Raw genomic sequence first — 18,180 nt, forward strand, 5'->3', positions numbered from 1 at the left:
AACTTCCAGACTGTGATTTATTTCATTAGGCAAATGAGATGTGTGAGCCCTCTGGCAGTACTGACTCGAAACTGTCCACTCTCTCTCCCTCGCTCTCACTTCCCGAGCCTCTTTATACCTTCGTATTTCTCAGTTAAACGTGCACAGAATGGCCACTCTTGGCATTTGCATGTTGCATGTCCTGCAGTGGGCCGTACGTTCACGTCCATGCATATGCAGTATGTCACGTCCAATCAAGCTCTGGAATGACTGGAACTGAAGTGTTTGCCAGGGAACAGCTGTTGCCGTGTTAGTGCAGAACAAAATGCAAAATGGCCGCCGTTCAGTGCTAGCTTTCTAACTGTACCTGACTGGCGTCAAGTGTGTGCCCAGAGCTTCTCTCGATTATTTTGAGTAAGTGTGATGTGAAATGGGCCGTACAAAGCCAGAAAACATGGATCTGGTCAGAGCAACAGTGGACATCTGGCTTCAACAGAATAAGTATATTTACAGTACAGTTTATTATTATTATTGCAGCAAGATTCTCATCAGACTGTTCCTAGTTTACCTGAAAGAGAAAGCTGAGTAATGGCACAGCAAAACCTTCGGTGTTAAATAAACACTGCTCAGTTTTCATATGGTCCCAATCCATAGAGTAAAAGTAACACTGAAGCAGTGTTGCAGTTAGTGAAATAAAGTAGATGCAGTCTACAAGTGATGATTGACCATTAGTGATGACACAGTTAACAAGCATAACCACTGAAGATAAGAGGAACAACAAGAACAGAAAAAAAGACAAGAGATGAGCAGACAGCACAACTACAACTGACTCACAGCCACAAATCAATATACCTTTTACTATGAACACACGTTTTGGAATCAGTGACTGACAGCTGGATTTTGACACAAGTTCTCAGATTAGTATTTTTTTTTTTTTTTTTTGCTAATTAGCATTAGCAAGTCTTTAAAAACAACAATTTTCAATTTTGAACTTTCATTAGCATTAGCACTTCTCATAACCCCCCTGTTATTGAACAAGCTGTTTATTATTATGCTGTTATTTGGGATTTTTCTTTGTTTTCATATCTCTGAATGTTTTAGTTTTGCAATCTTTTAGACTGATTTGTGCACAGATCTTTTGAAACAGAACATAAATCTTTTGAAACGATTCACTGGTTTGAATTTGTACTATTTTTAATCAAAACTTCAGATAACATTGATTAATAATAGAAAAATTACTAAAACAACTTCAGCATGGAATTCATGCTAGTTTATGCTAGATTTTTCAACAGGGTTAAGCCATCTAACTGTACCTAAAACATGTAAAAATGAGATTACATTACTTGAACCATTTGCATGTTTCTGGCCTCGGTCTGAACAATTCATTCAAATTCATATTTGAACAGCAGATGTTTTGCTTTGTTTATGTGGTTACTACTAAATTATCACCAAACAGCAACACAGAATATTTGTGTTGGACAGGGAACAGCTGTTGATTTGTTAACACTAGAACAAAATGGCCACCATTCAGCTCTAGCCATCTACCTGATTTTTCCTCAGTTTGCACCTAAAGCTTCTCTCATTTATTTTGAATAACTGCAATGTAAAGTGTTATGCGGTAAACATGTATCTTGTCGGAGCAACATTGGGCGTCTTGCTTTGACAGAATTACAAAGCAGTACATGTTTTTTTTTTTTTTTTTACCCAGATTCTCTGCAAATATTTGCTCCACTGTAACAAAGGTTGACCTAAAAGAGAAAACTGATCTTAAAAGAGGACTTGAATCTGGACACATTTTGGAACGTAACAACTTGCATTGCTTGATATTTCCATGTTTCTGGCCTCAGTCTGATCAATTCATTCGATTCCATATAACAGCATAAGTTTCGTTTTTGTTTACTTGGTATCTACTAAATTACTGGCAAACAGCATCATAGAATAGCTGTGTTGGAAAGTGAACAGCTGTTGCCGTGTTAGAGCGAGAACAAAATGGCTGCCCTTCAGCTCTAGTCGTCTAACTCCACCTGACCGGCGCCAAGTGTTTGCCTAGAGCTTCTCTCAATTATGTTGAATAAGTGCAACATGAAATGGGGCGTGCAGAGCCAGAAAGCACGGATCTGGTTGGAGCAATAGCGAGCTACTCACTTTGATAGATTGAACAGAATTACAGGGCAGTACCGCTTTTTTATTAAGCCACAGAAGGGAAAGGCCGACAGTAAGAATTTAGGTCTTGCTATTAGTATTGATCTCTCTTTCTCATTTGTCTCTGTCGTTCTCTTCTCACCAGGTTCTCCGTCAGTGAGAGGGCGTGAGGGAAGGAGTGCCCCGCATCCAAGCGCCCGCTGACCCGCACTCCCCCCACCACCCCTTGTTCCGTCCACAGCATGGCTCTCTCTCTCTGGATCCTTTTTACGTGCACCATCGCCCTGAGCAACGTCAGCCCCTCTGCCCAGGGTTTGTACTCTACCTACTCTTCTTCAGATCTTTGCACAGCAAGCTGCAGAAGTTGTTGTTGTTTTCTGGAATTTCTAATGTCATTTTCAGACATGTTTTGGTAACTTAAGGTTACAGGTACACCAACGCAGATGCAAATGCTTGGCCAACACATTAGACGTTTGTAGCCCCTTCATGCATACATTTTCTGTTTCTAACCTCAATACTCAAGGCGTGATAGAGAAGCCTTCTAATATCTTTGCCATTAAGCCAGATCTGTTAGTACTGAAAAGATTCTCTTTATTCTGACTCCATGAAAGAGAAAACTGACTATAGTTTTGGAAGTATTCACTCACTTGTGAAGACTATGTTTAAAGCCCAAGTCTGATTGACAATTTTATTGAATTCAAATCCATTTGATTCACTTCATTTTGTAGTTTTTAGCTAATTATAAGTCAATAGCAGTAGTCAGTCAGTAATCCATAGCAATAACTTGTGGGTTAACCTCATAGAACTTACCTGAGCTAACAACCTAAATTTAAAGTTATCAAACTTAAGTTCTCTTAAGGATGCCACTAACATCAAGATCAATTCAAATATAGGGCCGGGTTCTAAGATTGATGAATCGATTTTAATTTCATATTTACAAACCAGTATTGATTCTTTGTCTTTGATCGATGTTGGAATTTAAGAATCAAAACTGTTACCTAATAATGTTTTCGTTGGCTGTTTTACTAATAATTTAGTATTAGTATTAGTAATCGATTTGCTAATACTTTACTAGTTTTCTGTTTTACTAATACTGTTTTAGTCTTCTGCTGATGCTTAAACAAAATGCTACTATACATTATTTAAGCTTTGTGCTTTCTTTCCTTTGATCTGAAACTCTCAGCTCTCAAGTATTGTAAATTTAATCTGGAAATTCAAACCATAAATGCTGTTTTGACACTCTGTGATGTGACACATTGTTGTAGCCATCTCAATTCAAGCAAATGTGAGCTGTGAACCAGTCCTTTACTACTTGTTATACCAAGAAATAAACGTGAATGAACACGTATATATATATATATATATATATATATATATATATATATATATATATGTGTTCATTCACGTTTATATATATATATATACATATATATATAAAATATGCACTACATTATATATTCATTTTTTTACTTAACCTGTTAGTGAGCTCATTTATTGTATGTTTAAATAAATATGTCATGATATGACAAATTCCAACAATAAGTTGGACTAGATATAATTATATAATTCAAAAGATATAAAACTGCCTCAGGTGTAATTTTAATATGTGTAATTTTAATATGTGTATATGGGTTTTTTCAGTGATAATATTTGTATCTAAACATTTTTAATATTTTTGACAGGGTTCCCTGTTAGTTGAGAGACTGAGAAAAAAATTATTCTTACTGTACCTGATAATTATTCCGATTAATCATTAGCTAACCGAAATATGAACTGAAACTAATCAAGAGTTTGTGAATCGTAATCAAATCAATTTGTGAAATCTGTGTAAATACCAGAACATGAGTGTGGTTCTTTGGTTCAATCCCCAGTTCACAACAAATTTCACACTAATCAAAGAAACCAGACTTTGGTCTTTTGAAGAGAATACACACATGCACACATACACACACACACACACACACACACACACACACACACACACACACACACACACACACACACACACACAAAACTATTACTGAAACAACAGTAGAACGGACTGTATACTAATACCTGTAAGTTAGAATGGAAGTGCCATTTGAAGTAAGACTGGTCTCTTCAGCCTCTATAAATGGGTCATTGTGGATGTAAATGAGTTGTCAGAGTGTGTGGTGGATGGAGGGACACATGTGGCAGTAAAGCCAGTGTAGATGTGATGGGCCTGAGGTCTGGGGATGGGGGGAGGTAGCGGGGGTCTGTCCAGCTAGTGCCCTTACACTCCGACACCATCGCACCATCTGCTGCTCTGTGGGGCCCGTGCCAGGTCCAGAGAGCAGGGGAGCGTGCAGCGTTTGCTTGTCCAGGTGTATTTGGTGGCCGCTGTATTTCCTGTGTTTAATTTGCCTGGTTCTGCTGCTGTGAATTGATGTGATGTACTCAGTGTTCCATTAGACACGTTTTGGCCCCGGGCACGGAGCCGCTTCATCAATGTGTTGTACGTGTGCGTGCACACGTGTGTGTGTGAGAGAGTGTGTGTGCATGAGTGCCTCCAGCTGTCTCTGTGACCTGGCTCTGGATTAATAATGCATTAATAATCAATTGAGTATTATCAAGGTTGTGCTGCTAGCTCAGGCTATTTGGAGAAATAAGGAAACTTTCGATGCTCTATGGGTTCATTGATCGCCTTGTGTTGCCATTAAAGCATGCCACAACTAACACAAACTCACACAGAGCACAAAATTCTGTTTCTCATTTCTGCTGTTCTGCTGTGTGTGTGTGTGTTTCAGGATGTATATACTGTGTATATAAGAGACTGAGGCTGGTTGTCACAATTTTATACTCCAGTGAATAAACACAGACACACAGAGAGACTATAAATATATACATTTATAATGTTAGAAAAGATTGCCATTTCAAATAAATGCTGTTCTTTTGAACTTTCTCTTCATCAGAGAATTCTGAAAAACAGCTTTCAGCAGTGACAGACTGAGGTAATGGCTGCTGAAAATTCAGATTTGCCATAACAGGAATACATTAAACCTTATTTATTGCCTTGGTGAGCATCTTTAAAATAAAGATAAATAAATAAATAATCAATGTATCTATCAATCTTACTGTTTCCAAATGGTATGTTTATGAGACAGGACATCCCATTTTGGTGTCTGTGTCAAATTAAATTTACAAAAGTGATTTTATATACATAGAAAGCTTAGTAAATGCAAGTAAAATGTCTACTTTATTATTTCAAAAAACCTAATGAAAATAAAATGTCAAAATATGAGTGAAATAAGTATTCCATCATCAGTGTAACAGCTATATTTATAAAAAAGGAAACAACATACTGTTTATGACCTGTACTTATTAAAATATTAAAGAAAGAGTGATCATACAAATTATATTTTAAATGATTAAAAAACATCTAACAAATTTGTAAAACCTAGTGGTTTGAAGGATAGAGGCAAAGAGTGATAAAGTGTAAAATATTACAATTAATTATGTTTTGGGGTCTGCACTGTGATCCTTACACAGACTTTTCTAATGATTCTGGTTCTAAATATGCCTGACATTTATATATATATATATATATATATAAACTCTTGTTATACTGAATTACATTTTAGTGGGTGTCTTCTGTAAATCAGGGTAAAAAATGTATGATGTATGATCCACAATGTACTTGTGGAGTTCATGTAGCTCAAGTGCTGCTGACATTAAAGTTAAAGGGGAACAAACCAAATATATAAAGATATTATGAAATTCATGTTAATTTGTCAAATGGTTATGATGGCAGTACAATATGTGGTGAAAGAAATGCACAATAGAAGCCTTAGACTTTCTGACCATACTGTACATGTATGGGTATTTGAAAACTATGCATACATATAATGTTTTTTATTTACAGTTTACTTTGTCAAATATAATCTAATGTAATTAATTAATGGACATATTAAAGGCAGGGTAGGTGATTTGTTTCAAAAACATTTTTTGTTATGCTTTTTGAAAGTCTTTTCACATGTATTTATTTCTATCATCTGTGGAAGGCGTAGTACCATACAATGTTCAACCAATAAGATTATTCGGTCCGAACTTTACAATAGGCTGTCCTGCCTGCCTGTCAATGTATGTGTTTGCAGACCTCTGCATTACGCTGCTGCAGAGCGAGCGATAATGGAAGGTGTTATAATATTATGTGCTTTGTACTGTAATGTTTTCTCACCGGTGAATGAGACGTTAGGTAGTCTGACTAATCTGGTCTGCCTGTGCGTGTTCATGTGTTTTGGAGGAGGCGTGGCTTTGGAGAGTGATTTGCAGGGAGGGTGGGATCCTGCTTTCAAAGGTTGCCTGCTATTGCTAGCCTTTCTGAAATCGCCTACTATACCTTTAAAAGCTTGATTTGATAGACTGATGATGAATGGAAATGAGTGTTTTCTATATATATGATATGTCATATATTCAGTTTCAGGTTTTATCTTAGGGAAATGTGACAAATTAGATTGAAATCTAAAGCAAATACATTTTTATATATTTCTCTAAATGGACATTTTATCTCCTCCAAATTCCAATGTTTAAATGTCAAAACTAATAATCATAGGCATGCTTATAGATCTACACTTTTTAAACATTGAGTGTGCATCTGTGTGTGTGTGTGTGTGTGTGTGTGTGTGTGTGTGTGTGTGTGTGTGTGTGTGTGTGTGTGTGTGTGTTCGTGCGCATGTACGGACACACTTCCTCTGCACTTCCTTTCTCACATTCTGATCCCCTTAATACTTCCTTTTGTCCACACATTTTCAGAGTCTAATTTTTCTTCATTTGTACAACACTGTCTGGTACACTTAACAGCTCACTCAAACACTCTCCAGCGTGTCTCATAATTTTACTCAGTCTAATACTCTGACGCCTCCATGTAACGCTCTCACAACTCACATAAAATCACTTCTCAGTCTGGCGCTCACACCTTGATCTCACACTCCTGAATCGCAGTGAAATATTCCCACTCTGCAGCCTAGTACTGTCACTCTTCACTCTAATGCTCATTCATTTGTTAAATATTCTCCCTCGAAGACTTAATTTATGGCTTTTCTATTGAGTGAGACCTTGAGATGTTGAGTGACACAAATTAATGTCAGACATCGCTCACCGTTGATGCCGGGAGCATGGATGGTTTCATGCCGCTCGGAAATGTCGTAGGGTAAGCAGCACTGCCGATGATTGTCGTGTCGTTTGATTGGTTCGCTGAGTAGATATATTTTCACTTTACTTTTGAACGGTGTAATCAGTTTAAAGTCGACACCAAGTGCTGTTTGCAACCCATTTTACATCTGTAATCTGATGTATTCCTGAGTGAAACAGAATGTTCAACAGAAAAAAAGTAGCTTAAAACTCAAAAAATCCTTAAGTAATTGATTTGATGGTGAAAAATGGTTATTTCAAAGCAAAACGTATAGCAGGGTTCCTCAATGTTGAGAGAAAAATGTTTGGCCTGTGCTAATTTCAAATAATGTGGCATGAAAATTCGAACGCAGCATCAGAAACCGACATTAACTTACATTGTACATCGGATGCGAGCGGCGCCACGCAACAAAATACAATAGAACTTATTATAATCAGTGATGCTGTCTACACTGGATGATGCGCAGCCATGCGACAAATCCCTGACAGAAAACTGCTGACTCGTTCTATTTATGACGCGCTGACACAAAGTTCAAATGATTTGCAATGCTTTGTTGCATCCAGTGTAGATATACGATGTGACAGGTATATAAAAGTGGACACTGAAAATCGACGATTTAAATGTGAATGGACTGAACAGTTTTGAGTGAGTGAGTGAGTGAGTGATACTATCTTTGTTATGGATTTTGGTTCGCAGTGAGTTCATAGTTTTAACGTAAGTTTGCTTTAGCCTAAATTATTTTCAAGATCTGAGGTAAAATATCTATTGTTGATTTCACTATGGCTATAAAGATCAAGCAAAATAAAATTCAAACTCACATTAGACACTTTTTACATTGAATAAAGCATATAATCATTACCTGAGATTATCACTGTCATATTTTGTATGTTGTTCCTGCCGCAACATTGCAGAAAATAAAAACGTAAAAGCTTATTGTCACGTGTCGCTGTCGCGAGTGGTCAGGACAAAAACTACATGGAAAAGATAGCCTACTTTTTATCGTGTCGCATCATGTCTGGTTGGGACACACAGTGTTACAGTTTGATCCCCCCAAAATAAGTATATAAAATATTAATGCTGAAAGATCTAATAATTGAATCTGCAATTAGGGAAAGTGGAGAGAAGAGATCCATTCTGGAGATGAGCAGGAACAATTGATTTGCATGGTAGACATGGAGATCCAGATTTTTTGTTTGTTCATTTGTTTTTAATATTCAACAGGCCAGTTCTTCTGTAACTGAATGCAAAAATGTTCATAATTGTTTGAATAAAACAGACTACCTCTGAATATTTATCCTGTGACCATCTTCTGATTACTTTAACAAAAGCAACAATATAACAATAATAATAATTATAATAATTATGTATATATATATATATATATAGGTCAGTGGCCCTTGGCTTGGTATTGTTGGCAGAATTTGGCCCGCAGCGAAAACTAATTGAGGAACCCTACCGTATAGCATGTTGGGAAATCGGAGGTATAGAAATGTCATGTTGCATGCCAGATTTGAATTTGTATCCCCGCATGTGAACCACTGCTCAGTTTGTCAGACTACACTACACTACAGCCCTGACAGAAACTTTTGCCTAGTATCTTTTGTCTGGCTGCCTATAATAGATGTCACAATGGATTTATTGATTTGACAGTAGTGTTCAAGTATCACTCTCTGTAGCTTGTCCACTATCCACTCAAGAAACAAAAATTAGACTTTGTACTCTAACACCACAGTCCAAAAGAATTATTTCTCAGATATGTACTTGTTTCTGTGTCATATTTGATGTTAAAATGGAAAAAAATGCAGTATTCTTCATATGAAATCACAAATATCTATTCTGCACTCTCAAAAAAAAAAAGATACAAAACTGCCACTGAAAGTGCCCTTTCAAAAGGTAGTAATCTGTACTTTTAAGGTACCAATATGTGCCACTACGGGGTAAATAAGTTTTTGTACCTTATGGATTGGGTACCTTTTTCTAAGAGTAAAGAGAATTTCTGTATGTCTGTATTTATTTATTTATTTATTTATTTATTTATTATCATCATCAAGATAAAATGTTACTTAACTCCAAGGCATCATTTAACATCTTCTCCAAGATGCAACTAAAGTGATGTTTCACCAGTTATTTCAAACCGATCTCGTGAGAAAATGTAAGTTGGAAATTACCCACCAATTCACCAAAAGTAAAACAGTCACGAATTGCCGTGAGAGTGTTGATTGTTTTCATTTGGCGGTGGATGAAACGCAGGATGCAGAATGCAGAATGACTGGAATGCTTTAAATTTCAACTCCCATTGTTTTAGTCACATTGGTTTTATGGCTGGCTCAGGTAATGGGCTAAAGAAAAAGATTAAAAAAAAAAAAGAGCTGGCTGCAGAACTGAACACCCCTGAGCAAAATAATAGGGTCCTGCGGCACCCAAACAGCTGTCCATTGAGATGAATGGGAATGCTAAAGGATAGCTTTCTTCAGATATAATATACCTCCTTGTTCTGAACATTGTTAGATGCCAGAGTGTTAGAGAAACCTGGAAACAATTATTATTCCTGCAATTCCAGTTGGTGACTGCACAGTCCTTCTTTAAATAACTTAATTCAGCTTGGTTAGTGCTGTTCACTGTCACAGCACTTTATTCAGAATGTAGTCGATTGTGTTATGTCTCGTCTGAAGCATGTCTCAGATTCTGCCTCCAGACTCTCAAAGCACAGATGCAGACACACACCCCTTGTAAACAAACAGCCAAAATATCTGCTTCCTGCACTGCTTGAAAATGTGCAGATTACTGTGCAGAGTGTGCTGAAACAACATTAGTACTCTTTAATGGGGTGGCGTACAGACCACTCATGGGTGCGTGAAGTCTTGACATGGCAGTTTCATTTAGTACTTATGTGTTTATTTATCTCTGTGTGTGTGTGTGTGTGTGTGTGTGTGTGTGTGTGTGTGTGTGTGTGATTGCAGCAGCGGGCCCTCTGACTGCTCCAATCTGTCCTCATCTTACACACACTTAAGTCCTCACTTCATGGTTGCTCTTGTGGAAAGACTTGTGGTCCTGCAGTGTGCACACGCACATTTTTTCTCTCTTTTTTTTCTCCTCTTCTCGAGTTCTCATTCAGCTCTAGAGGACCAGCTGTTTTGCTGTTCTTTCCTGCCTGAATGTTTAATGAGAGAGGAATTTGTTTGGGTTGCATGGATGCAGCATTCATGGGCTTTTGAAGCAATGAGGGTTGAATTCATACATGTATTGGCTGATTTTAATGCATAAATAAAGCAGCAGCTCTGCTGCTTAATCAGAGCATGAATACAGTTGGAAGGGGAGTCTTACTGTTTGCACAATCTGTGATCTGTTTGGAGGTGAGTCTTACTGTGTTGAAATATGTGTGTTTCTTTCTCTTGGGTCTCTCTTTAGCATATACACAGTAAATACACCTTTTCTTCTGATTTTTTCCATCTCTCATCATATGTTTTTTTTTTTTTTTATCTTGTCTTATCTTATCTTGTCTAGTGTTGTCTGTCCTCTTTTTGTTTTGTTTCCTCTTCCATTTTGTATGTCATTTCATGTAATCTTGTGTTTTCTTGTTATGCTTTCCTCTTCTCATTTGGAATCTTTTGGAATTGTTTCTTCGCATTGTGTCTCATCTTTCTTCTCCTCTCCTTGTTCTTATTTTGTTTTTTTGTTTCTTTTTGTCTCATCTGTTTTTTTTTTTGTCCCTTTTTCTTATCCTCCTCTCCTCTCCCTCTCCTCTCCTCTCCTCTCCTCTCCTCTCCTCTCCTCTCCTCTCCACGTGGCTGTTGGTGGAAAAGCACTGTGTTCTTCAAAGCATGAGCTGAGAGCAGTAGATCACAGACAGGTCTGTGCGAGTGAAAGGTTAATGGATGGCCTTTGAATATATATTGGGAGTGTGGGAGGAGAGGGAGCGAGCGAGAGTGACGGCGGTGTGTTCTTTCAAATGGGCCTTTGAAGATGCTTCTCTCTCCTGTCTGTCTGTGTGTGTGTGTGTGTGTCCACTGATGAGAGACACAGGCAGTGTCTGAAGCCCTGCATTATCTGCTGTCTGGTCTGGTCTGCACATTTTCCTTTATTCGTATTCGTATGTGTGTTTGTGTGTGTGCGTGCTGTGGGATGGGCATTATGGAGACGTCTGGTTTTCACACCAGTGTGTGAATGTCATCACTTTGTTCTGGTATGTACTGATGTTGCATGAGTGTATATGAATGTTTATCTTTTCTACCACCATTTAATAATTATCAACAGTATCCAAGGGCAGACAGACAGAGAGACTGATGTGGGGGTAGCATATAATAAAGCAAATATACAAATGTGACCAAATAAGGGGACATAAAAACAGGAACACCTGTCACCTCGTAGCACAGCTATTTGAGACAGGAGTAAACAAGAGACTCTTTTGTGAACACAGGTACAACGCCAGTATTGTTTGTGCAAGAGCAGATTATCTAGTGCTCTAAATTATATTTTTCACACTTCATTAGGTGCAGATGGCGGAACTGTTTTAATCCCTAAAGAAGTGAATACAACAGATATTTACTCTCATAAGAAGACTCAAGTCATATCAGTGGCCTATAAAAGCCTATAAAAGATTCTGTATAAGGTGGGCTGATCACATGGCTAGCAAATGCTACTAAATTTATCTTTGTAACCCCCTTATTATTGGAAACTTTAAATAAATTAGTAATTAGTGCCTCAGTCGTGCCTCACAGTGACAAGTAGGGAAAAAATGTACAGAGATTTGTGAAAGTAAAATAACTTTGATCTAGCAGTAATGGTGTCTGGGCCTTAGCCACATTAAAATTACTGCTTACTGATTGTACATTTATTTGGTTGATCGAATGTTGATGCAAATGTTTGCCAAAGGTTTCAGTTTGGTTTTACATATATACATTGTGATTATTCCCCAAAGTAATAAGGGTAAGAATTTAGACATATTTTTAAAAGCCACTGCTCAAATTTAATTAAGAGTGACATTCACACAATATACAGAGAACATTTTAGAAACATCTTGCAGATTTTACTTTAAAAACAATGACATCTAGATGAAAACAGAAGCATTAAATAGACATTAAGCTATTGTGCTTCTGCTATCAGGTTTAGAGAGTGGAGAAACAACTCGATTTAAGGACAAGTCTCTGACAAATCCATCAAAACTGTCTTACTTTGTTTCTCCTTGACTTTCGCACTCCACTCTCCCCTCTTGGCCTACATGCTCCCTCCCTCTCCTCTTTTTGATTAGGGAAGGCAGTATTGAGTTTCCATTTATATCCGTTATAATGCGGCTGCCATTATCTTATGACAGGCCGGACTAACCAAAGTCTCTGGTGGCATTATTCCACTGGTTTCATCCTTTGCCCTATGAAGTAGTTTTATTACCCCTACGCAAATGAAATCACAGGACTCTGAGACTGTAGCATGCCCTGAATTACTCTCTCTCTCTCCCTGGCTATAATTCACAATACGGGGGTAGGAACAGAGAGTGGTTAAAACACTGACACACTGGTCTCAGGAAGTCTCAGGGTGAGACAATGTTTGTGGTAAATGTGTTTTAACACAAGGTAAGTGTGATGGGTCAGTCATGTTGCGCAAGTCACATCCTGTCCTCAACAGGAAGTGCATGGCACTCTGTATCGCCGGTCACTGCTCATTAGTCTCTCACTCTGACCGAGTCCTAATCTTAATCCAAGTGGTTCCAGTCATCGTTCTCTCTTGGCCCGGCCATGAGGCTGATGGAGGGTGCAGAGACACATGTGATGGGGTGTGATGTGTTGCACCGGGAGAGGTGTGTGGTGTGATGTGGACACATGGGTGTGTGTGTGTGAGTAAGACAAGGGAAGCAGTGCTGGGCTGTAATTGGGTTCGGTGCGGGTGGTTGTGATAGCCAGAGAGCTGGGGAAAAGACTGTAGAGAGAGAGACAGGCGATGCTTGGGGAAGAGATACACAAAGTGACCTTCAGCCTTTTCCACTAAGGGTAAAAGTATTTTTGTTTTTAAGTCTGTTGTCTTAGCTTCTCTTACTCAGTTTCACTACTTCACTATGTGTTTGAGCATTTGCCATTTGATAGACAGGAAACTAGGTTTTTAAGTTTTCTGAAGAAATAGTGAGTAGTGCTTTTCTCTGCAAAACTCACTTCCTAGATGCTGAGATGGTTGCCAGGTAGTTGCTCAGGTAGTAGCTTTCTAGCTTGTCTCTTTAAAAAGTATTTAAACTCCTTGATGCATATCAACATTTGATGTATAGAACATTTATGTGTCATGTGAAAAATGCAAAAATCAAATCTGCTTTCACACTTTGACTGGCGCAGAGACCGAGAGAGACACTCATTCAAAGCTTATCATATATCAAAACTATAGAGTGTTTTAAACTGCATGAAGTTCATTTTATGTTTTAGACATTTAAATACACATAAGTACTAGCAAAAACTTTGTAAAATACACACTGATGTCTATACAAATCACAATAATACAAGATTATTAGAACGATTAATCGACTAATCGTTGGTTATTTCACTGATTAATCCGTAGTCTTCGATTGATTATTCAGCTGCTGTGTCATTGAAAACTCACAGCAGTCATTTTTGTTGTGTGTTTATTTTGTTATTGAGAGGAAAACATGCAGCACATATTTACATATACATCTAAACGCAGATCTCAGCAGTGTTGGGATGTTCACTAACAGTATAGCGCTGCTTGCTTAAATCAAACTTCTTTTTACCCCTAACTGAAGAATAAAAAATCCAACTTTGCCCTGAGTATATCAAGGCCTTAAGACATGACAGCATTTTTTTTGTAGTTCTACTAAACTTCATTTGCACTTCACATAAGCATGTCTACTTCTATTAGGGATGTCGTGGCCTAATGGTTAGAGAGTTTGACTCCTAACCCTAAGGTTGTGGGTTTGAGTCTCGGGCTGGCAATACCACGACTGGGGTGCCCTTGAGCAATATATTATTAAATTGTGGTGGTTTAAGTTCACTTAAGAAATTATATTTCACTTCTTAAACACTTTTATAAAATTTTATTCCATAACGTTACAGTTTTGATGCTGTTTCATGTCAGATGATCATGTTACATGTGTTAGTATCTGTTGTTTCTTTCTCTTCTTCACTTGTGTTTTTTTGGAAATTCTGTACAGAAGATGTGTACTAGCACCCTCTACCATATAACAATGAAAACACGGATTCTAGGAGCACAAGCATAGTTCAAATATATTTAGACTTTTTGTAAGAATAAGTCAAGTATACTTAAATGTCATTTTAAGTATATTTCTGAGTAGTACATATAGCCCATTTCTGAGAAGTACATACAAAGTAAACTAAAAGCATACTTTTCTATTTTTGGTTTAAAAGAAGTATACTAATAGCACACTTGAATACACTTCTTTTTCGTAACGGTAGTTTGTTACTGAATGCTCAACTGGAAGGAATATTGTATAAACAAATTATTTATTCGGCCATTTAAACAGACTTGCATGAACTAGACTAATTAGAATTGTTTGGTCATATGCAACTAATTTTCAAGAGTCAAAACCTGCTGACACGTGGGCCCCTCTTTGAACCGTACACATCAGTGTAGTGCTGGCATGGCAGTCATGCCGGTTCTAATGGTGCTGATTTCCAAAGCTTGAGCTGTGTGCTAATGAGCAACTGAGCGATTAAGTGGTGCCTGGAGATGGGCTGAAAGAGGGAGAAGAAGCTGATGGCATCCACACTCACTGGTCTGCAGTATCTTCATCCCTCACAGACCTGCCTCTCACTATTAGAACTGCTAATTGCTTAATCAATCATTGCTTCATTAATTGATAGGCAGCTCTGATAATCAAGCATTTTAAGCTCAATTCAACTGATTAGTGGTTAAATGGATCGTAGTTGATCCGTGATCCGTACGGACCAAGCCTCACGGTTCGGCATGCATGTGATCCTCGGATTAATTGCAAAATTTAACCATAATAGTGTAAGTTTGTCATTTGTTTGTAATTGTTCGTAACAATACCAGAGAGAAAAGGCAAAAGGGAACTCGATTCGTTACTTTACGCGCACAGTCGCACAAACATGAAGCGTGCACACATGTTTCAGATGACGCGCAAACACCGAACTGAATCCTCTTCTGAATCCTCTGAGCAGACACATGCACAAAAATTTATGATAAAATACCCATCTTGACAATCATTCAGGTAAATGCAGTCAGTTATGTCTCAAGTGAATGAAAACAGCTGAGAAAGAAATCGGATGAGATGTGTATCATTATATCGGATCTGTGCATCAGGTCTTAAAGGGACAGCAGCCTGTTAATATTGTTGCTGTATTTAATGATCTTAAAAATCATTCAGGTAAACGAAATACTGCTGCTGTCATTAATGATCATTAAACAACAAAACAGCTGTGATTCCCTAATTATTACATTTCTATATTTGAATACTACCAACCTTATTTTATTTGTAACATATTCTGTTGTATTTATCTATGCTTAATTTGTGTATTTGTTCTTATTTTTACTGGCTGTTCTCTTGTCTCTTTAATCACGTTTAAACTTTATTATTAATCTAGTAGTATTTGCTATGGTATCAAAGAAGTACTTCGCTTTAAGTAATAAATGGAAAGCAAGTTAAATTGAAATATTTTTCTTTTCTTGCTGATCCGAAAAATGATCTGATCCGTGGGTCAAAAACTGTAATGTGATCTGAACCGTGAGATTTGTGATCCGTTGAACCACTACAACTGATTGACTTTAATATTTATTTTTATTTATTTATTTATTTTACAGCTTTACCAGTCTGTCACCAGATGAATTGTTTAGTGGTAATTGTTCCTTTTCATGGTGCACAGCATAGAGAACTCAAGTGACACGTAACAAACGTAATCACACAAAATTAGAGGAATCTTTCTCTCATTCATTTTTTAACATTTATTTAAAAGTTAATTATTTTTTAACACATTTCAGTTTTTTAACAAGATTAATATACTTCATTTAACTTTTTTATTTAAAAAAAGAGGGGGAAATGGAAATTATTTCATAGAGAGAAAATGAATATGCCTACTTTTCTACTTTTTATAGTATATAGTAGAAAAGTAAAATACAATAGTATGTCTGAATTCATAGTATTGATAGAACAGTAGGTGAAAAGTAGGCCTACCCGAATGACTTACTACTTCTGCAGAGATTCTGAAGTGTGCATCCAGTAGACACTTTACTATATGGTGAGGTGTTTTGTTTGGTTTTGTGATTGTGGGGGCTTTCATTGTGTGTTTGGTGATTTTTGGAATGTGGTTGTGATTGTAAGAAATTCAATGCATGCAATGTAAAATAATGTACAAGTCTGAGACTGAGGCAGGGGCATTAAGTGCTTTAATAATTTTAACATAATTAATTGCACCAAAATATCATGTTATCAGCCCTTATCAAAAAATAAATAAATAAATCATTGAATTCATTATTTTATATATATTTATTGTTTTTGAATAATTCCTTATATTTGTAATAAATAAATAAATACATGTAGTATTAGTAGTTGTCGTAATAATAATATAATACATTTTATCGATTTTTTAAAATAATGTTTAAGATGTGTATGCTCATTACACAGTGCAAAGCAAATTATGTTAATACTTTTTAATTGATGGTTACATTACATGACATTTTTTAAGTCACAAACAATTAAATCAACATGAACACAAAGAGTACAGTATATTTCTTTAAAACTTGGTACATTTATTTTAAACAAGCTTTTTTTCTGTTTCTTTATCTTAAACACTATTATGTGTTTTGCAACCATGCTACAGATGCAATCCGATAGTGATTCTCTTCTTCCCCTCACTTTCTATTTGCTCTTGAGTAATTGTGAATAGTGTTGGAACCCTGTGGACCTTTAATGAGCCAATCAATGCCGTGTTTTACCATCTACAACACTAGATACGAGTGTCTCCATTTCTTTTCCCCTGCTGAGTTCAGTGTACCCTTCTTTTCATCTGTCTCACCCCATTTGTGTCTTGCCAGTCCTGTCTACCTCTGTCTGTGTCCTTGTCTGTCTGTGTTGGTCAGTGTGTGTGTGTGTTCAAGGCTGAGGGCAAAGCCTCTCTACTCCACTCTTTAAACCTCCCCTAGGCTTCAATTACTGCATTTGGATAATGAGTCAAATCCAATCACTCTTCTCCATTGTTCTGAATTAGTATACAGCTCTTATTATGGCAGCACCAGCCGCAGTTTCTTCACACCAGCTACACGTCTTCATTCCTCACCCCTCATTCTTTCACTTCATTTAAAGAAAGGCAGAGGTTGGGGGAAGGAATTGAGACTAAATGCGATGGAAAAATAATTTGGGTGGGGGTATTGATATGGAACTGAAAGACCTATTGACAGAAAAAAGAAGTTCACATGCGCAACTGTAGCCCTTTATACAAGCTACTCATCATTTAAAGCCTTTATATATATATATATATATATATATATATATATATATATATATATATATATGTATATATATATTAGGCATGGGCCGATATGAGATTTTGATGGTATGATAACCTTAAAGGGGTCCTATTATGCTTTTTCACTTTTTCGACTTTAATTAGTCTGTAATGTTGCTGTTTGAGCATGAAAAAGATCTGCAAAGTTACAAAGCTCAATGTCCACTTAAAAAGGAGATATTTTATTTAACAGAAACCACTTTTCAAAAACTACAACAAACTACTCATTTTGTATTTCAGAAGGCGGGCCTACATTTGATAAAGGAACTATACAAGCCATTCATGCCAGACTGGGGAGAGAGGTGTTGTAATAATGTAAAATATGTGGAAAATAATGTGTTTTTCGAACAACCTAGTATGAGAGCCTGTTCTAGTACACCCCCAAAACAAAAACAAGACTTTCTAAAAGAGCATAATAGGACCGCTTTAAGCAGA

At 37.0% G+C, this 18,180-nt stretch overlaps 1 protein-coding gene across 2 annotated transcripts in view; it reads left to right on the top strand.

The window, feature by feature from the left end:
- The first annotated feature begins 1,879 nt into the window (after positions 1–1,879).
- The window catches only part of adgrl1a (adhesion G protein-coupled receptor L1a), a 103,265-nt gene continuing 86,964 nt past the window's right edge, over positions 1,880–18,180 (top strand). Inside the window, exon 1 of one of the 2 annotated variants that reach the window (XM_042720120.1) lies at positions 1,880–2,433. In XM_042720120.1, the coding sequence (XP_042576054.1) occupies positions 2,364–2,433 (70 nt within the window). In that variant the 5' untranslated portion in view covers positions 1,880–2,363. The remainder of the gene's footprint in view (positions 2,434–18,180) is intronic. The other variant, XM_042720128.1, reaches the window with a different exon arrangement.

The sequence above is a fragment of the Cyprinus carpio genome, chromosome A3 (assembly GCF_018340385.1).
Source record: "Cyprinus carpio isolate SPL01 chromosome A3, ASM1834038v1, whole genome shotgun sequence".
Taxonomy (NCBI): domain Eukaryota; kingdom Metazoa; phylum Chordata; class Actinopteri; order Cypriniformes; family Cyprinidae; genus Cyprinus; species Cyprinus carpio.